Source organism: Equus asinus, chromosome 28, assembly GCF_041296235.1.
Source record: "Equus asinus isolate D_3611 breed Donkey chromosome 28, EquAss-T2T_v2, whole genome shotgun sequence".
Classification (NCBI taxonomy): Eukaryota; Metazoa; Chordata; class Mammalia; order Perissodactyla; family Equidae; genus Equus; species Equus asinus.
In genome coordinates, this window is record NC_091817.1 from 32808197 (window position 1) to 32826240 (window position 18044).

General features: G+C 40.6%; 1 protein-coding gene across 3 annotated transcripts in view; it reads left to right on the forward strand.

The window, feature by feature from the left end:
* CTCF (CCCTC-binding factor) overlaps positions 1-18044 on the forward strand; it is a 48299-nt gene that overhangs the window by 22378 nt on the left and 7877 nt on the right. For 2 of the 3 annotated variants that reach the window (XM_044761007.2, XM_044761009.2), the window contains exons 3-7: positions 5753-6542; positions 6890-7060; positions 9934-10067; positions 12985-13105; positions 13694-13843. In XM_044761007.2, coding sequence (XP_044616942.1) covers positions 5762-6542; positions 6890-7060; positions 9934-10067; positions 12985-13105; positions 13694-13843 — 1357 coding nt within the window. In that variant the 5' untranslated portion in view covers positions 5753-5761. The remainder of the gene's footprint in view (positions 1-5752; positions 6543-6889; positions 7061-9933; positions 10068-12984; positions 13106-13693; positions 13844-18044) is intronic. The other variant, XM_044761010.2, reaches the window with a different exon arrangement.

Consider the following 18044-nt stretch of genomic DNA (forward strand, 5'->3'; position numbering starts at 1 on the left):
GGAAGGATGCACTTCAGAATTCCGTTTTATGTGTGATACTGCCCCTCAGAGGACTAATGCGCTTTGCCAAGCTCATTTGGTTGGTTAGTGATAAATTAGGGGCTCGAGTTCAGGTTTCTTTATTCTTTATCCAGTGCCATTGAGTTGAAGGTGATAGCCAAACATCTACATAGATATCCTTTAGGCAGTGAAACTGGGAGGTTACGGATGTGGATTTGAGAGACCTCTGTGTAGAGCTGGCTAAAGTGAAAAGGCTAGTGAAAGGAGTGGCTACAGAGAAAAGAACAGGGCCTTGATGTGCTCAGAGGGGCTGGGGAAGGGGCTCTCAGAGACAAGGGAAGAGAGCTGGGAAAGGCAGGAGCCAAAGGAGAAAGAAGCTAATGAAGGAGAAATATGGGTTTCATACTGTCAGAAACTGAAGTTGAGGATGAGGGGAATGCCTTTGGGTTGCCTGGTGTAGTTTGTGGTGAGTGGTGCTTCTGGAAGGAGGGAGTGGAATCTTTTTTAGCAAGGACAGGTCCTTAAGATAGAGCATAGCCATCTACAAGTGTATGTCAATTATATGTGTGATGTGATATCATCCTTATAAAAAATGCATGTCCATCATGTCCATAAGGGGGAAAAACAGAAAACAACAAAGTGCTAGGTGCTTATCTTAGGTATAGGAATTGCAGACAACTTTTAAAAAATCTTTGTGTGCTTCATTTTTCAGATTTCTATAAATAAGCTAATATACTTTGATAATCTGAAAAACAATGGGTCCTGGAAGTAAATGTAAACCCCTTTTTAGTGGTGTTGGGCCACAAAAAGATTTGACAAAACTAGAAAGCGTGGCTGACTCAAGCAAGGAGATAGGCAGAGAAAATGAGAGAGAGTGGGAGGGAGGGAGAGAGTGAGTGTGTGTGTGTGTGTGTGTGGGGGGGGGTGTGTCAAACTAAGAAAAAACTGAGTGGAAGCAGGAGGCCAAGCTGAGTCCATAGAGGAACAGAGGAGACAGTGTGACATACCTAGGAGAGCACAGTCCCCAGGGAGTGGGGAGAGAGACCTGGTCCGGCCTTTTATCTTAATTACTGATTCAGAGAAGAGACTCCCTTCTCCTGGAGGAAGTTAGGTAGAAGGATCCACTGCTTGAGGGGATGTACTGAGCTTTCTAAGCAGTATATGGGAGAGGCTGGTGACTTGCTACTTTGTGTCTGATGTTCTTCTGTAAAAATAGAAGCTACTGCTTTAAGACTGAGTCTGTGCTGATGTTCATGGACCTTATGCCATGTGTTTTTTCACAGTGAGAGAATACTCAGTCCTCTCAACTCCCTGGCAACGCAATTGGTTTCAGTTTGTACTCCTTTGTACTGATTCTTTTTCTACCTGTTTTATAATTCCATGACCTCTTTTAGGTTGGACTTGGTTACTTACAAGCAATTTCTAGCATTTTAATTTCTCAAATTCATGGCAGAGACAAGATGGATTTTTCTGTGTTCTTCAAATTGTGTGCTGCCAACCCCCATAGAACTCAGAGATTAAATGTTTTTCTTCCACCAGTTTTGTTATTGAGGATACCTAAATAGCCTGGGATTATGTAGTGACTCTCTGGCAGGGCCAGCATTAGAGTTTACAGCTTGTGAATTTTTGTTCTTTGTTCTTGGATACTTTTCCCAAGAATGTCATCAAGGTGCATGGGCTTTTTCTCTGTTCCCTAACTCCACCATTTGGAACTGTCATCATCTTTGCTGGGGTACTAATTTGGGGGGGAAGGTGGATCTTCATGTCCTGGAAAACTTTCTTTTAAAAAAAATGTATGAAGAGTAGTGGTATAAAGTAGTACTTCTCAAATTTTAATATATGAAACCACATGGGCGTCTATTAAGTTGCAAATTCTGATTCTCTGGGTCAAGGGTGGAGCTTGAAGTTCTGTGTTTGTAACAAGTTCCAAGGTTATGCCAATTCTGCTGGTCCTGGGACCATACTTTGAATAAACAAGGTATAAAGCAGTGCTGACAAATACAGTAGCTTCTAGCCACATGTGGCTGTTGAAAATTTACAGTGTGACTAGTTCAAATTTAGGTATACTGCAAGTGTAAAATATATACCAGACTTCAAAGCCTTATGAAAAAAGAATATAAAATACCTCAGTTTTTTATATTGGGTTACATCTTGAAATGTTAATCTTTTGGACATATTGGGTTAAATAAAACAGATTACTAAAATTAATTTCACCTGTTTCTTTGTACTTCTAAAATATGGCTACTAGAAAATTTAAAATTATATGTATGTGGCTCACATTTGTTGCTTCCATTATATTTCTATTGGATAGTGCTAGTATAGAACATTCCTATCCCAAGAATAATCCATCTGAACAATATTGATTATATAAAAGTAATTATAGTTAGGATCATGCTTAAAGTAGTCTTTCACTGTCAGAAATATAAATGAGATCTTGTAATAAAAATGCTCGCACAGGGGCCGGCCAGGTGGTGCAGTGGTTAAGTTTGCACGTTCCACTTCACCGGCCCGAGGTTCACCAGTTCGGATCCCAGGTGTGGACATGGCACCGCTCCGCAAGCCATGCTGTGGCAGGCATCCCACATAAAAAAATGGAGGAAGATGGGCACAGATGTTAGCTCAGGGCCAGTCTTCCTCAGCAAAAAGAGGAGGATTGGCAGCAGTTAGCTCAGGGCTAATCTTTCTCAAAAAAAAAAATCGCACATTGATGCTGAGACATTTTTTATTTATAGGCAAATTATAAAGCACTCTACAGATGTCCCTTGACCCTCTCCTTCTGCAATAACATTTTGTTATGTTTGTCCCCACTGTTAATGGAAGAGCTAGTAAGAGGCCTTTGCACTGAGCAGTGTAGTACATTTCTCTTGGTTGTTGAGAACAAGGGACTAATGAAAGTAGATAATAGCAGAACAAATCAGACTGATAGCCCAGCAACCCACAAGATTTTTCATCAGCTTTGGTTTTGTTCCATGCAGATAATAGGGTTTGCTGAATCGGTCCAAAAACATAGGTTGCTTCAGGCCTAGCTTTTGCTCTTAAAGAGCTTTCGTAAGCCAGCTCGGGAAATAGATCATTTTGTGAAAAGCTTAAGTGCAAAATAGTGTGGTTATTTTATCAGCAGACACATTCAGAGAAAAGCGATGTCTAAAGAGCAACAAGTCATAAATCTGAATAGGTTATCTGGGGTCAGATACTGAGGGGCCTTGAAAGCCAGAGGGAGGGGTGTTATATGTATCGTGCATCTCTCCCTTTTGCAAAAATAGACACACACTTTGTTGAGGAAATTAAGCACTATTTTTTGTGAAATGATTAAATCTTAACTTCCCCCACCCAGAAATCATGTCGTTTTCCATTGCCAACCATATGAGTATGGTCTTCATATATTGTCATTCAAGACCATCCAAACTATGGCCACAACCAACACATCTTTCTCCTATCTCTTTCTACCCTTTCCTCTGTCCTTTGCTTTAAGCCAACTTTTTTATTCTTTCTCATAACCAGTTCCCTCATGTATTTGTTCTACAAAAGGATCCAACCCCCTTCCCCTTCAGAATATACACACATATCACTCTGCCTTTGAATGTCCTGCCTATGTTTCAGGGTTCCATTCAGATTCCACATTTATGAAGAATCTTGATTTCACATGTAGTTAGGTAGGGTTCTCCAAACCTACCTACTTTTGCCTTTAACTCTTGTACCTATTCTGTCCCTTATGTTAGACGGTAACTCCTAGAATGCAAGACCAGGCCTGGCCCATCTCCGTATAGTCTTTGTACTGCCTTGCAGGTGGTCCTGGCTTAAGGAGGTTTATCTAAAGCTGCTAAAATGGATACAGTGTTAAGGTGCCTAGACAGAGAATTGGAGAAACGTGCCTCTAATAGAAATAGTAAAAACTTTGTTTGAGACTAGGGCAAGAATACAAAACACCTTAAAATTTAATTTTGAATTAACCTTGTATATGTTTATGGGTTTTGTTAGGTCAGATTATTGCTATGAACTAGATAATTGTTCAGACCCATTTTACTCTTAGATATCCAGATACTCTCAGTACTCACAAGACTTAAGAGCCAGAAATATGAATTGGCTGATTTTTTTTTCTTTTTTTTTTTTTTTGAGGAAGATTAGCCTGAGCTAACATCTGCTGCCAATCTTCCTCTCTTTGCTGAGGAAGACTGGCCCTGAACTAACATCCATACCCATCTTCCCCTACTTTTCTTTTTTTTTTTTTTTTTTTTTTTGAGGAAGATTACCCCTGAGCTAACATCTGCCACCAATCCTCTTTTTGCTGAGGAAAGCTGCCCCTGAGCTAACATTCGTGCCTTTCTTTCTCTGCTTTGTATGTGGGATGCCTACCATAGCATGGCTTGTCAAGCAGTGCCGTGTCTGCACCCGGGATCCAAACCAGCGAACCCTGGGCTGCCGAAGCAGAACGTGTGCACTTAACCGCTGCACCACCGGGCCAGCCCCCTTCCTCTACTTTTTGAATGTGGGATGCCTGCCACAGCATGGCTTGACACGTGGTGCGTAGGTCTGCACCCAGGATCTGAACTGGTGAACCCCGGGCCGCCGAAGAGGAATGTGCGAGCTTAACCACTGTACTACCAGGCTGGCCCCTCTGTTTTCTATTATATATTCAGTTAGCATTTATTGAGTCCTTACCAACCTGGGCAACGTGCTAAAGTGTAAAAACTGCTTGTTAGACATGGTCCCAGTCCTCAAGGAACTCAGGGTCTCATAGAGGAGAGAGAGATACATGAATGTCAAGTAGAATGACACAGGAGGTGGTGGTGTGTGGTAGTTACAAGCAGGGCCTTTGGAGTCTGGATTCAAGTTCTTATTCTGAATCCAAAAAACAGAGTGAAAAAACATGACAGCGCATGTTTTCTAAAGTAGAATTTAGCTAAAAACAGCAAGGCCTTCTGCCAGTGTTTTTATAAAGAGGTATAGGAAATGTATAAGCTTTAAACTAGTTTTGTTAATAATTCTTTAATGTTAAATATCAGTCGTCAAAGTTGAGTCTAATTGTTTCGTATCCTATTTTTTTTAACCATTTATTGGTTTGAATCAGGATCCAAAGATCCATATAGTGTGATCAATTGCTGCATCTCTTAAGTCTTTTATCTATATCAGATATTCTCAACCTCAGTACTGTTGACATTTGGGGCCCAATAACTTTTTGTGGTGGAGGACTGATCTGTGCATAGCAAGATGTTTAGTAACATCTCTGGCCTCTATCCACTAGATGCTGGTAGCACACCCACCCCGGTAGTGACAACCAAAAAATGTCTCCAGGCCTTGCCAGATGTCCCCTGGAGGCAAAGTCACACCAGGTTGAGAACTGCTGATCTGTAGGTTCTCCCTCTATCTTTCCCATATTTTCTCCTGGTGATTTTTTTGCAGAAGAAACTGGGTAGTTAATCCTGCAGAGATTCCTTCAGTCTGGATTTCACTGATTTCATCCCTATAGTGTAATTTAACATCCTCTGTCACCATTTCCTATTAATTGGTAGTTGGATCTAAAGGCTTGATTAGTTTCCAATATTTTGTTTTGTTTGACAAGACTGCTTCATAGGTGGCGTTTTGTTCTTCTGTCAGGAGGCACATAGTATCTGTTTTGTCTTTTTATAATATTAACAACTGTTGATACCTTATTTATTCATCAGGAATCTTTTTTATTTTAAAATGTATTTTATATATTTTCATTTAGACAAACTTTATTTAAAATAACAATCTGTGTTCTCCCTTAATAAAGGAAGGGGAAATGGAAGGTGAGGCGGTTGAAGCCATTGTGGAGGAGTCTGAAACTTTCATTAAAGGAAAGGAGAGAAAGACTTACCAGAGACGCCGGGAAGGGGGCCAGGAAGAGGACGCATGCCACCTACCCCAGAACCAGAGTGATGGGGGTGAGGTGGTCCAGGATGTCAATAGCAGTGTACAGATGGTAATGATGGAACAGCTGGATCCTACCCTTCTTCAGATGAAGACTGAAGTAATGGAGGGTACAGTCGCTCCAGAAGCAGAGGCTGCTGTGGACGATACCCAGATCATAACCTTGCAGGTTGTAAATATGGAGGAACAGCCCATAAACATAGGAGAGCTTCAGCTTGTTCAAGTACCCGTTCCTGTGACTGTACCTGTTGCTACCACATCGGTAGAAGAACTTCAGGGGGCTTATGAGAATGAAGTATCTAAAGAGGGCCTTTCAGAAAGCGAACCCATGATATGTCACACCTTACCTTTGCCTGAAGGGTTTCAGGTGGTGAAAGTGGGGGCCAATGGAGAGGTGGAGACACTAGAACAAGGGGAACTTCCGCCTCAGGAAGATCCTAGTTGGCAAAAAGACCCAGACTATCAGCCACCAGCCAAAAAAACAAAGAAAACCAAAAAAAGCAAACTGCGTTACACAGAGGAGGGCAAAGATGTGGATGTGTCTGTCTATGATTTTGAGGAAGAGCAGCAGGAGGGTCTGCTGTCAGAGGTTAATGCAGAGAAAGTGGTTGGTAACATGAAGCCTCCAAAACCAACAAAAATTAAAAAGAAAGGTAAAATGAGTTTATTCATTATAATCTCATAAAACCTCTCTGGGATAAAGTATATAACAGTGCATATGCAGGTTATTTTATATTAAATGGATTTTTTAAAAAGATCAGGATGTGGGTTCCAGTCTTTTTAGCCAGTCTAAAAGAGGTTTTTCCAGATTGAGTACTTTTTAAGCCCTGAAGAGAAAGAAGTAAATCTATAAGTGGCATGAGATAATTATGACTTAATATGACTTAGGTTAAGTTTAGTTATAAAAGGCTAATGAAATATATTTGTACAAATTTAAGATTAAGATTAATCTTAACACTTTAAAACCCTGCAACAAGTAAGTGTTTTATTTTGCATATAGGTGTAAAGAAGACATTCCAGTGTGAGCTTTGCAGTTACACGTGTCCACGGCGTTCAAATTTGGATCGTCACATGAAAAGTCACACTGATGAGAGACCACACAAGTGCCATCTTTGTGGCAGGGCATTCAGAACAGTCACCCTCCTGAGGAATCACCTTAACACACACACAGGTGCTGGATAAGAATGTTGGGGGCTACAGCATAGCAAAGATTGTAGCTTGGGTTTTAAGTATCATCCAAGCTGGTTCCAGTGGGAAGTTAAAGAAGGAAGATTTTTATTCTTTTTTATCGTGCCCTTTTTGTAATCTTGATTTATTGTAAACACATGGACTTAGTTATAGGCAAATGTAAAGAAAATTTTATAGAAAATGATTATATAAGGATGATGATCTAGAAAAAGATTATCTATGGCAGTTAATCTATAATACTTCCTGAAGACATCACCATTGTGGTGCTGAGATTTTAGCAACGACGAAAAATGACCCACAAAATTCCCAGGCAACAATTGCTAGGCACTATGAGAAAGAACATTAGAAGTAGAAGTGAAGGGTCAGCCCTGGTGGCCTAATGGTTAAGTTCGGCGCACTCTGCTTTAGTGGTCCAGGTTCAGTTCCTGGATTCGGACCTACACTGCTCTGTTAGTGGCCATGCTGTGCTCACGGCCCACATACTAAAAAATAGAGGAAGATTGGCACAAATGTTAGTTCAGGGCGAATCTTCCTCAGCAAAAAGAAATAAAGAAATAGAAGTGAAATGCTACCTTTGTAAAAACCATGGTTTCTGGTTGTTTCGCCTCAAGGAAAATAAGTAATTTGTAATCTCAGAATGGAAAGTTTAAGGTACCATTTTAGCAATTTTCAAACATTTAATTATTCACACTCCATACCTACTTTAATATTCTAGTATTAGCTTCATCTTGACTGTGGTCAGGTCTAAGGGGTCACTGAAGTAGAGAGACTGTGCACTGGAGCTTTCTTTAGGCTCTCTCCTGGGCTCTTTGCACTTTCAGTGTTGGCACTTGACTACAAGTGCTAATAGAAGCTTCTCTCTCCCAGTTCCTCATGCAGAATAGCTTTCCTCTATCCAGATTCTCGAACTCGTTTTATATGATGACTTTCGTTTTTGATTTGATATGCTGGTTGTCCGATGAGCATGATCAAGCGGGGGTTGACCTTTAAGCAGTATGCTGTGCTTTAGTATATTCTTACTAATGCGCCTTAGTCACTTTTCACCATCTCCCTAGTCTCTACTCAGACACTTGATGATATATTTTATTTAGTGGTTTGAAGGTACTATGAAAGGGGCATATGACTAGATAAAAGTAGTTAGCCCTATCCAAGGACTTCCCAAGATGGGAGTGCCTTGACGTGGGCAGTGTATGTCATGGTCTAGTTCTCAGCTTTGAAAATAAGTTCAGTCTGTTCAGTTACTTAGAGCTGATTTGGCAGGTATAAGTCATGCTGACCACACCCTCAAGGGTCAGGTGCGTATCAGAAAATCAGTTTATGGTGAGGAAAACACCTTTTTATTTTCTAGATCCAGTTGTATTGCATTCTAGGGGGCACCCTTGCCTATGTTGAAATGCTGTAGCAATTGAAAGGTGACTTGTTCAGCATGAACCTTGAGCAGAGGGACATAGGCGGTCATGTGGTGCAATCCTGTCCCACAGCAGTGTCTACTTCTTTCTTAATTGCCATGAGTATGTCTACCAGAGGCAGGCCTCTTTCTCTCCCCTAGATAGTACTAGGTAAACATTGGAAATTCTTGGTTTTCAGCTTACCTTGTCCTAACAGAAATGGATGCTGCTTTCCTTCTCTTGTTCATTGTTTTACTTACCTATCTCTACCACCAGACTATGCCTTTTTCACAGATAAGAACTCTCCTTCACTCCTCCATCCTCGGTGGTACTAAAGAAGCAAACTGAGCAAATGAACATTCCTTGGAATTTCTTAGTTGCTGTCATACTCCAATCATATTTCCCTCTCCAAGGTTCTCTCAGTCTCTGGGGGAATCATCTCTGCAGGTGGCTGGTCCCATTGATTATATTGTGACTCTTCCTAATTCCCTTCTCAGAGGTAGCATTCCTTTGGTTTTGGTGTTTGGGATTACCTTGCTGTCACCCTTTCCCTGAGGCCACAATTACAGACGGTCCCTAGTTTCTGAGTAATAGTGTATGAAAACAGCACTGTGTTCTGCTGGCAGCTTTATTTCCTTATTGTCGTTATTACCTGGGGATGATATTTTCAATGTAGTATTCAGACTATAAAGTGACTGGAGAAGCTCCACTAAAGTAGTCAGTTCTGTGATGGGGCTACTATGTGAAGACATTAAAAACAGTAAGATTCTTTCAGTGAAAGAAAAACAACAAGAAATGTGGAGAATATATTATTAGTTCATAAAAATGTTTATGCCATGAATTGACATTCAGATCAGAGCATAGTAGACATGGATGTTTGAAAGTGTTGTTTAAGTCAGTAAACAACTTTACTTTGTAACCTTGTACTTGTTTCTGTACTTTGAAAACAAGCTATCATATTTGTATTTTTAAAAAAAGACAAAGTGTCAGAATCTGGATGGGCCAATGGCCCCATATATATAGTTGTAATACAGTAAGATTTGATGTGCAAAAGGATCTCAAGTCAAATGACTATTAATTCTGTGACCTGTACTTGATAAAACATTAAGGTTTAAAAGATGTTCTTCATTTTTTAGCAAGAGTTGAAACAGAATGATGTTTCTACTAACTGTTAATCCATAGCAACCAGAATATTCACAAAATAGGGATAAAAAGAATTTTGTATTCAAAGGCAGCAGACTCAAATAAGTAATTAAGAGAAACTAAGTGTTTGGCCCATTTTTCTGATATTCTGATGTTAGTGTTGTAAAGTCAGCTGGGCCCTCTCATAGCTTTTGGAGTTACTCAGACTAATGCAGGGTTGATGAGATGACTAGGGTCCAGCCTCATGCAGCAGTTCTCTGTCACACATTGAACTCATTGACTGTGCCCTTGATCTTGTCTTCCTGTTGTACCCTCTTTTCTCTAGGTACTCGTCCTCACAAGTGCCCAGACTGCGACATGGCCTTTGTGACTAGTGGAGAGTTGGTGCGGCATCGTCGTTACAAACACACCCATGAGAAGCCATTTAAGTGTTCCATGTGCGATTATGCCAGCGTAGAAGTAAGTGTTCAGCTCCTTGTTGGTTTCTCTCTTAAGAAGACCATGATTCCAGTATGAGGATATAAACTACCAAGGCTAATAACTTAAGATGAGATAGAAAATCTTACTAGAGTAACACTCCTAGTCCTCCCCACCACCAAAAATATTGAGTGTGAAAGATTTACTCATTAAAAAAAGGGAACCATTTCTACATGTTGTTATAGGGAGGTTCTACCAAACTTGAAAGAAAGAAATAGCTGTACCCAGAGCATTTTAAAATGGGAGATTTATCACCTTTGTTATTTGAGGCTACCCTGTTACCAAAACGGGATAAAGATACTATCAAAAAGAAAACTATCTTATTCTCATAGAGAAGCAAAAATTCTAAATAAAGTTACTAAACTATATTTAGTAAAATATTTTAAAAGATAAGCGATTACTAAATAGAGTATCTAAAATGCAAGGATAGTTCAACATCAGGAAATTATTGGTGTGTACTACATTGAGAGATTAAAGAAAAACTTTATGATCATTCTTAGATTACTGAAAAACTATAAAACTCAGTATCATTACTGCTTAAAGTCCTAGCAAGAGTGAAAGAGGGGCCGGCCCGCTGGCACAGTGGTTAAGTGCGCACGTTCTGCTTCTCGGCGGCCCAGGGTTCACCGGTTCGGATCCCAGGTGTGGACATGGCACCACTTGGCAAAAGCCGTGCTGTGGTAGGCATCCCATGTATAAAGTAGAGGAAGATGGGCATGAATGTTAGCTCAGGGCCAGTCTTCCTCAGCAAAAAGAGGAGGATTGGCAGTAGTTAGCTCAGGGCTAATCTTCCTCAAAAAAAAGAGTAAAAGAAAATGTCTTTACTAGAACAAGTATATACTAGAAACCTCTAGTAAACCTATCCTAATTAACTCTGAAACATTGCAAGTATTCCCATTAAAATTTGGTACAAGGGGGCCAGCCCCATGGCCGAGTGGTTAAGTTCGAGCACTCCGCTTTGGTGGCCCAGGGTTTTGCCAGTTCGGGTCCTGGGCACAGACCTAGCACTGCTCGTCAGGCCATGCTGAGGCAGCGTTCCACATAGCTCAACTAGAAGGACCTACACCTAGAATACACAACTATGTATGGGGCGCTTTGGGGAGAAGAACAAAAAGAAAAGGAAAAAAAATTAGGGGGAGCAAAACAAGATTCCATTCTTACTGTTTTCAACATTGTCTTGGAAATCCTAGCTAATAAAATAAAATAAGAAATGAATTTTAATTGGAAAAAGGAAACTTGTTTCTTGCTGACTTATTTGTTTACATGGAAAATCCAAGAGAATCAGCTAAAGAACTTTGAGCTGTAAGCTAAGTTTAGTTGGGTGATTAGATAAAATAGGTACACAGAAATCAGTAACTTACTTAATACTATCAATGGTAGGAAACAGATTCAAATTCTAATAGCAATAAAATGACTTAGGGATAAACTGAACAACAACAAACATTTGATGGTGTGAAGAAAACTTGACAAACTTTTCCAAAGGACATGAATAAATGAAGAGACATTACACGTTGATTGTAAATTTCAACTGGAAGAGTAAACATGAATGACTAAGAAAAATTTGAGACAAGAACGAGAGGTTTGTGCAGTTGATGTGGTGAAACTCCTTAGTAAATGAAGACAGCGTGATATCGGAGCAAGAATAAGTAGCTCATTGGAACAGAATTTCATATATAAGTGCATATAGGAATTTAATGTATGATAAGTAGGCGAATCTTGCAAAGAGAATAGTAATGCTGCTGACACCATTGTTTAACCATTACAGTGTGTGAAAACTTGCTGTGTAGCACTCACAAGTACAGGAGGGTTTTCTTATTGTTAAAACTGGAACTTTAAAAAAAATTTTCAGGGGGGCTGGTCCCGTGGCCAAGTGGTTAAGTTCGCGCGCTCTGCTGCAGGCGGCCCAGTGTTTCGTTGGTTCGAATCCTGGGCGTGGACATGGCACTGCTCATCAAACCACGCTGAGGCAGCGTCCCACATGCCACAACTAGAAGGACCCACAACGAAGAATATTACAACTACGTACCAGGGGGCTTTGGGGAGAAAAAGGAAAAAATAAAATCTTTAAAAAAAAAAAAAAAATTTTCAGGGCCGGCCCTGTGGCACAGTGGTTAAGTGCGCACATTCCACTTCTGGAACCCGGGGTTCGCAGGTTTGGATCCCAGGTGCAGACATGGCACCGCTTGGCAAAAGCCATGCTGTGGCAGGCGTCCCACGTATACGGTAGAGGAAGATAGGCATGGATGTTAGCTCAGGGCCAGTCTTCCTCAGCAAAAAGAGGAGGATTGGCAGTAGTTAGCTCAGGGCTAATCTTCCTCAAAAAAAAAATAAATAATTTTTCAAATCAAACAGTAGTGCGCATTCAAAGCATTTCTTAACATCAAGTTAGAAAGTCACCATTTTGTTGGAAAGGTACACAGCAGGATACAAAAAACATAGTCATTAGTGAGGAAGGTAAATGAGAGGCCCTTGTGAAGCCTGGCCAGTCTGGGAAGTGCTAATGATAGGAAGATGAATTAAAATAGGTGCTTATTAACTCAGATTCAAAATTTGGAATAAAATTGACCTATAAGTAAGCATAGATTATTTAAAAACTGTTATGGAAAACTTTAAACATTTATAGGAGTAGAGGGAATAGTATTAACCAACTTAGACAGTTATTAATAATGACCAATATTGACTTATCTATTCTCCTATTCATTTACCCTCTTCCTTTGGATTATGTTATGGATTTAAGAAACAAAGATTATAAATAACAAAGAGGAGAAATATTATCTTTCGGACTTTTTCTGTATTCTGAACTTCAGTGCCCAAAAACAAGCTTTTGTGCTTAACCCACAGCACTCACGTTACATTCTGTGTCAACAAAGTATGCTATCGGGTTGCTTTCGTGTTTCAGGTCAGCAAATTAAAACGTCACATTCGCTCTCATACTGGAGAGCGTCCGTTCCAGTGCAGCTTGTGCAGTTATGCCAGCAGGGACACATACAAGCTGAAAAGGCACATGAGAACCCATTCAGGTAGGACTTCTCGCCTCCTTCTTGTATTAATGAGCTACTTTTCAGTGGATCCCATGGGACCCTGTGAACCACCACGAGCCCTATTGCTTACCTGAATGGAAACTAGAATGAAAGTAGTATATAATTGACAAATGCTTCTCTGGCATATCTTCTGAATTCATTGTTCTGAATATACATTGGAGAATAGACAGTTTGTACTGTTAGAAGAAGTCTGAGTAGATTAACCCAACTTGTTCAGTTTTCCTAAGTACTGTCTTGTCCTAAAAAGAAAAACTGGTAGGTCCTCCTGTCATCCCATCTACTCTCCCCCGGAAGTAAGCATTGCTGTAGGAACTGCTTTTTCCAATGTGAAAGGACTCCATGGCGAAGCTGGGCAGGGCAGAGCAGAGGTGGTGGCATCAAATCAGGGCTTGTTTGCCATCTCTGAAGATTGGCATGAGCCAAGCCGTGGGCTTGAGCCTCAGCCTTCCTAAGTAATACCTGTAAATTCTCTGCAGCATAGCATACCTGCCACCTGAATACCCCTCCAATTAAATGATAGTATTTAGTCATTTCATCTAATTTCTTCATTCTGTATTTCCTTTTAAGGAGAAAAACCTTATGAATGTTATATTTGTCACGCTCGGTTCACCCAAAGTGGTACCATGAAGATGCACATTTTACAGAAGCACACAGAAAATGTGGCCAAATTTCACTGTCCCCACTGTGACACTGTCATAGCCCGAAAAAGTGATTTGGGTAAGTAAATAAGTGGAAAATGAAAAAAATGTCTTCAAGGATTTTTGAAAAAATGAAGATGATGAATAACTTCCTTTTCTAACCCATTTTGTGTATGTGAATGGCCTGCCACTTAATAAAAGCCATTGATTAGCTGCTATTTTTTTCTGTCTCTTCTTTCGCCTACTACAGTCAGGCCACAAGATTCTTTCCTGAATATAGCTCATCTATAAATTAACAGGAGCTGTAATGAGAGGAAACAGAATATACCTTTAATTAGTAGCCTTCATGGGTAATGTTAAATAGGGAAGTGACATAGTATGATCCAAACTAAGGTCAGTCTACTTCAGTTTTTTCAGAACATTTGTCCTTTCTCTAAGTAATTGGACTGTTTCATTGGTTTGGTGATAATTATATTTCTGCGTGTAATTAAGCTAGAGTTTATATAGAGGCAAAGTTTAGCATTAGAAATTTTAATATGATCCATACTTAAAGATAGGTCACCTGAATTTCTCCCCTTGTTTTTCTTATTTAAAAGAGATAAAAATATTGCCCTAGTCTGTTCTCTGTCCAAAATGCATTTCTCCTTGAGTATTATTTTTTTGAACATTTTTACATTTGGATGAATTTTTGTACTTTACAAATTGTCTTTCACTTTTCTTTTACTCTTTTACTCATTTGATCTTCTCAACAACCATATGAAGTCATCAAGGCATATGCAGTATGTATTCTAGCTTTATAGGTGATGAACCTAAGGCTCACACAGGTGTCTTGTCCAAAGCTGCACAGCACAGCTTTTGAATGGCAAAGCTGGGCTTGAGTCCTCTTGAGTCCCCACAGGTGTTTCTTACACTGTGGAATATGTGAGTACTCAGGTCATATCAGCAATCTCGCAAGCCACAGCATAAACGTGGCCTGTGTTTCTGCAGCATTGGTTTTACCCAAAAGTTTTTTGGGTTTTTTTTGTTTTCTTTTTTTTTGAGGAAGATTAGCCCTGAGCTAACTGCTGCCAATCCTCCTCTTTTCACTGAGGAAGACTGGCCCTGAGCTAACATCCGTGCCCATCCTCCTCTACTTTTTTGTTATATGTGGGACACCTACCACAGCATGGCATGCCAAGCAGTACCATGTCCACACCTGGGATCTGAACCAGTGAACCCTGGGCCACCAAAGCAGAACAGGCGCACTTAACCGCTGCACCACCGGGCCGGCCCCTACCCAAAAGGTTTTGAGTAAAATTATACAATTTAACTGGTGTCTTAAAACATTTTTATATTAATATGACTATATTGAGCAAAGTGCAGACTGACATATATTTTTAAGATGAAACCGTGAGTTTGAAGCAGAGGACTTTGGGCTCCACATAAGACCCATGGGTCATGTGTTCATCCTACTCTGCTGTTAAGAGGACTTCGTTAGAAAGATTTAAGAGGCACTGTCCTCAGGTAAATGAAAGAGTTTTACTCTTCTCATCATATAGAAACTAAAATCTAAACCAATAACATCTCATTGAAATGTGTGTGAGCTATTAGGTTATTGTCTGGATTGTTCAAATTTTTGTCTTTGCTGAGGAAGGTTAGCCCTGAGTTAACATCTGTTACCAATCTGTCTCTTTTCTTTTTTTTTTTTTTTCTTTTTTGGCTTGAGGAAGATTAGCCCTGAGCTAACATCTGTGCCAGTCTTCCTCCACTTTATATGTGGGTCTCCACCACAGTGTGGCTGAGGTGCACCCCTGAGATCTGAACCCACAAACCTGGACCACCAAAGCAGAGTGTACCAAACTTAACCACTACACCACAGGGCCAGCCCCTCAATTTTTTTAGTTATTCACTTTTATGATATGTTTATGATATAAACAACACCCTGGGTATTTTATACTTGTGTGATCACTCTTAGACCTTGTATAATAAGGTCTTTATGAGACACTTAATTGCCTAGGAGCTGTCAAGTAATAATCTCCCAAAAGCAGTCCTAAAGAAGTTTGTGTTCCTCTGTAAAGCAGGCCTGATTCACTCTGATACGCAGTAATTAAAATTCATCGCTTCGTTACACTTCAGTTAAAAAAAAATTACTACTTTGTGACACAGGAAAGCATGGGCTTTGGAGACAGACCTGCTGGAGTGAAGGCTGACCTCTGAATACTTACTGCTCTAAGCTTCTTTTTCTTTTTGTCCTCAACTGATATATTGGAATAATACCTACCTTACAGGATTGTTTTTACAAGTATTTAATAAGAACATATGAAAGAAAAAGTCTTTTATATTACTGTTAGTTTGGTCTCTATCAGAGGACCAGAATGGGAAAGTTGAGGTGTAAAAATTATTTGAAATAATATATGCACATATAAAGGTCTTCATTTAATGAAGGTGTGTAGAGAGTGAGAAGTCAGAGCCATCCCTTTCACTGTCCTCGTCTCCAGTCTTCAGAACCGGCCCTCTTGAAGTGGTGTGATAGTGCTAGTACCGTGACTGAAGCAGATTGGCAGCACCGTAAATTCATGATCCCAATGCAGCTGGGCTCTTGTTGCTCCTGCACAGTCCAGCTGTTTGGCCTTGTCAGGTGTGCTCCCATTTTCCACAGTGACTTTGTTTGTTCATTCGTTCCATAAATGTTTGGGTGCCTGCTATGTGAGAGGTGCCATGACAGATTTGGGTAAATCACTCTTAACTTTTTTTAAACCTCTACTGTTCGTCCCCTTTACTCTCTGCCTCCCTGTTCTCAGTAAGTGACTTCTTTTTCTACTTCAGAAAAAAAAAAGGCAACAGATCAAAACTGCATATTTCCTGTTACCAAACCTACAAACCTACTTGCCTCTGTATTCATCCTCTCTTTCCCCACCTGGTACTAGAGAGTTGATATCACTCATTTTGTCCATGGCCTGTCCCTTTGCCTTTCCCTTGATCCCACTCTCCTGTTGTCTTGGCAGCCTTTACATGGTCAGGTCTTGTCTCTTTACCTTCATCTTCACCTTCTCACTCTTTGATCTTTCCCCTCAACTCTAAACATGCTTACTTCTTTCCTGTCTTTAAAAATAATCTTCCCTGGGGCCGCTCTGGTGGCACAGCGGTTAAGTGTGCACATTCCACTTTTCCAGCCGGGGGTTCGCAGGTTCGGATCCCTGGTGCGGACATGGCACCGCTTGGGAAACCATGCTGTGGTAGGTGTCCACATAGAAAGTAGAGGAAATAAATAATCTTCCCCTCTAGGTTTAGCTCTTCTTCCCAGCCAGCCCTCATGAAGTTATATCCCTCACAGGCCTCCCTTCCTCAGCTCCTGATTCTCTCCCATCTGGCTTATACCCCATCACTCTATAAAGTGACTCTTAGTAAGATCACTGATGACCCCACATTGCTGAATGTAGGGAACATTCCACTTCCCATCACTCTTAATGTCTTAGCAGCATTCTTCATAGTGGCCTTTGCCCTCCTCCTGAAAACACTTTCTTCCCTTGACCTCCGTGGCACTACATCGTGTTGGCTTGCTTATTTCTCCCTCTGTTCCTTCTCAGACTTCTCTTGTTTTAATCCTTCCTTTCACTGGCCTTAACTGTTAGATTTCTTAAAGTGTGACCCATACTCTTCTTTTTCTTTTTCTTTTTTTTTTTTTTAAAGATTTTATTTTTTCCTTTTTCTCCCCAAAGCCCCCCAGTACATAGTTGTATATTCTTCGTTGTGGGTCCTTCTAGTTGTGGCATGTGGGACGCTGCCTCAGCATGGTCTGATGAGCAGTGCCATGTCTGCACCCAGGATTCGAACCAAGGAAACACTGGGCCACCTGCAGTGGAGCACGCGAACTTAACCGCTCGGCCACGGGGCCAGCCCCTACTCGTCCTTTTCATACTTTACTTTTGCCTTAAGTGATTTCATCAGCTCCCATGGTCTCACTCAAATCCTAACAACTCCTAAATGTATGTTCCTACTCCTGATCTTTCTTTTGAGTTAGGCTTATATAACTATCTATCCTTTGCCGTCTGTCTCCTTGCTTTGATATCATTGGCATTTCAAATTCAGCATGTCCAAAACTGAAAGTCTGAAACCTCTTTGCCCCGCGTCCTAACAACAAACACGCACAACTTGGGCTTCAGCCTTCTTCCACTGTTCCTTGTCTCGGTAACTGGCCCCACTGTCTTCTCAGTTTTCCAAGCCAGAAATCTGGAGGACATCTCTGACACCCACACCTTCCTCCTTCTTACTCTGTATTCAGTCATTAAATCCTGGTGATT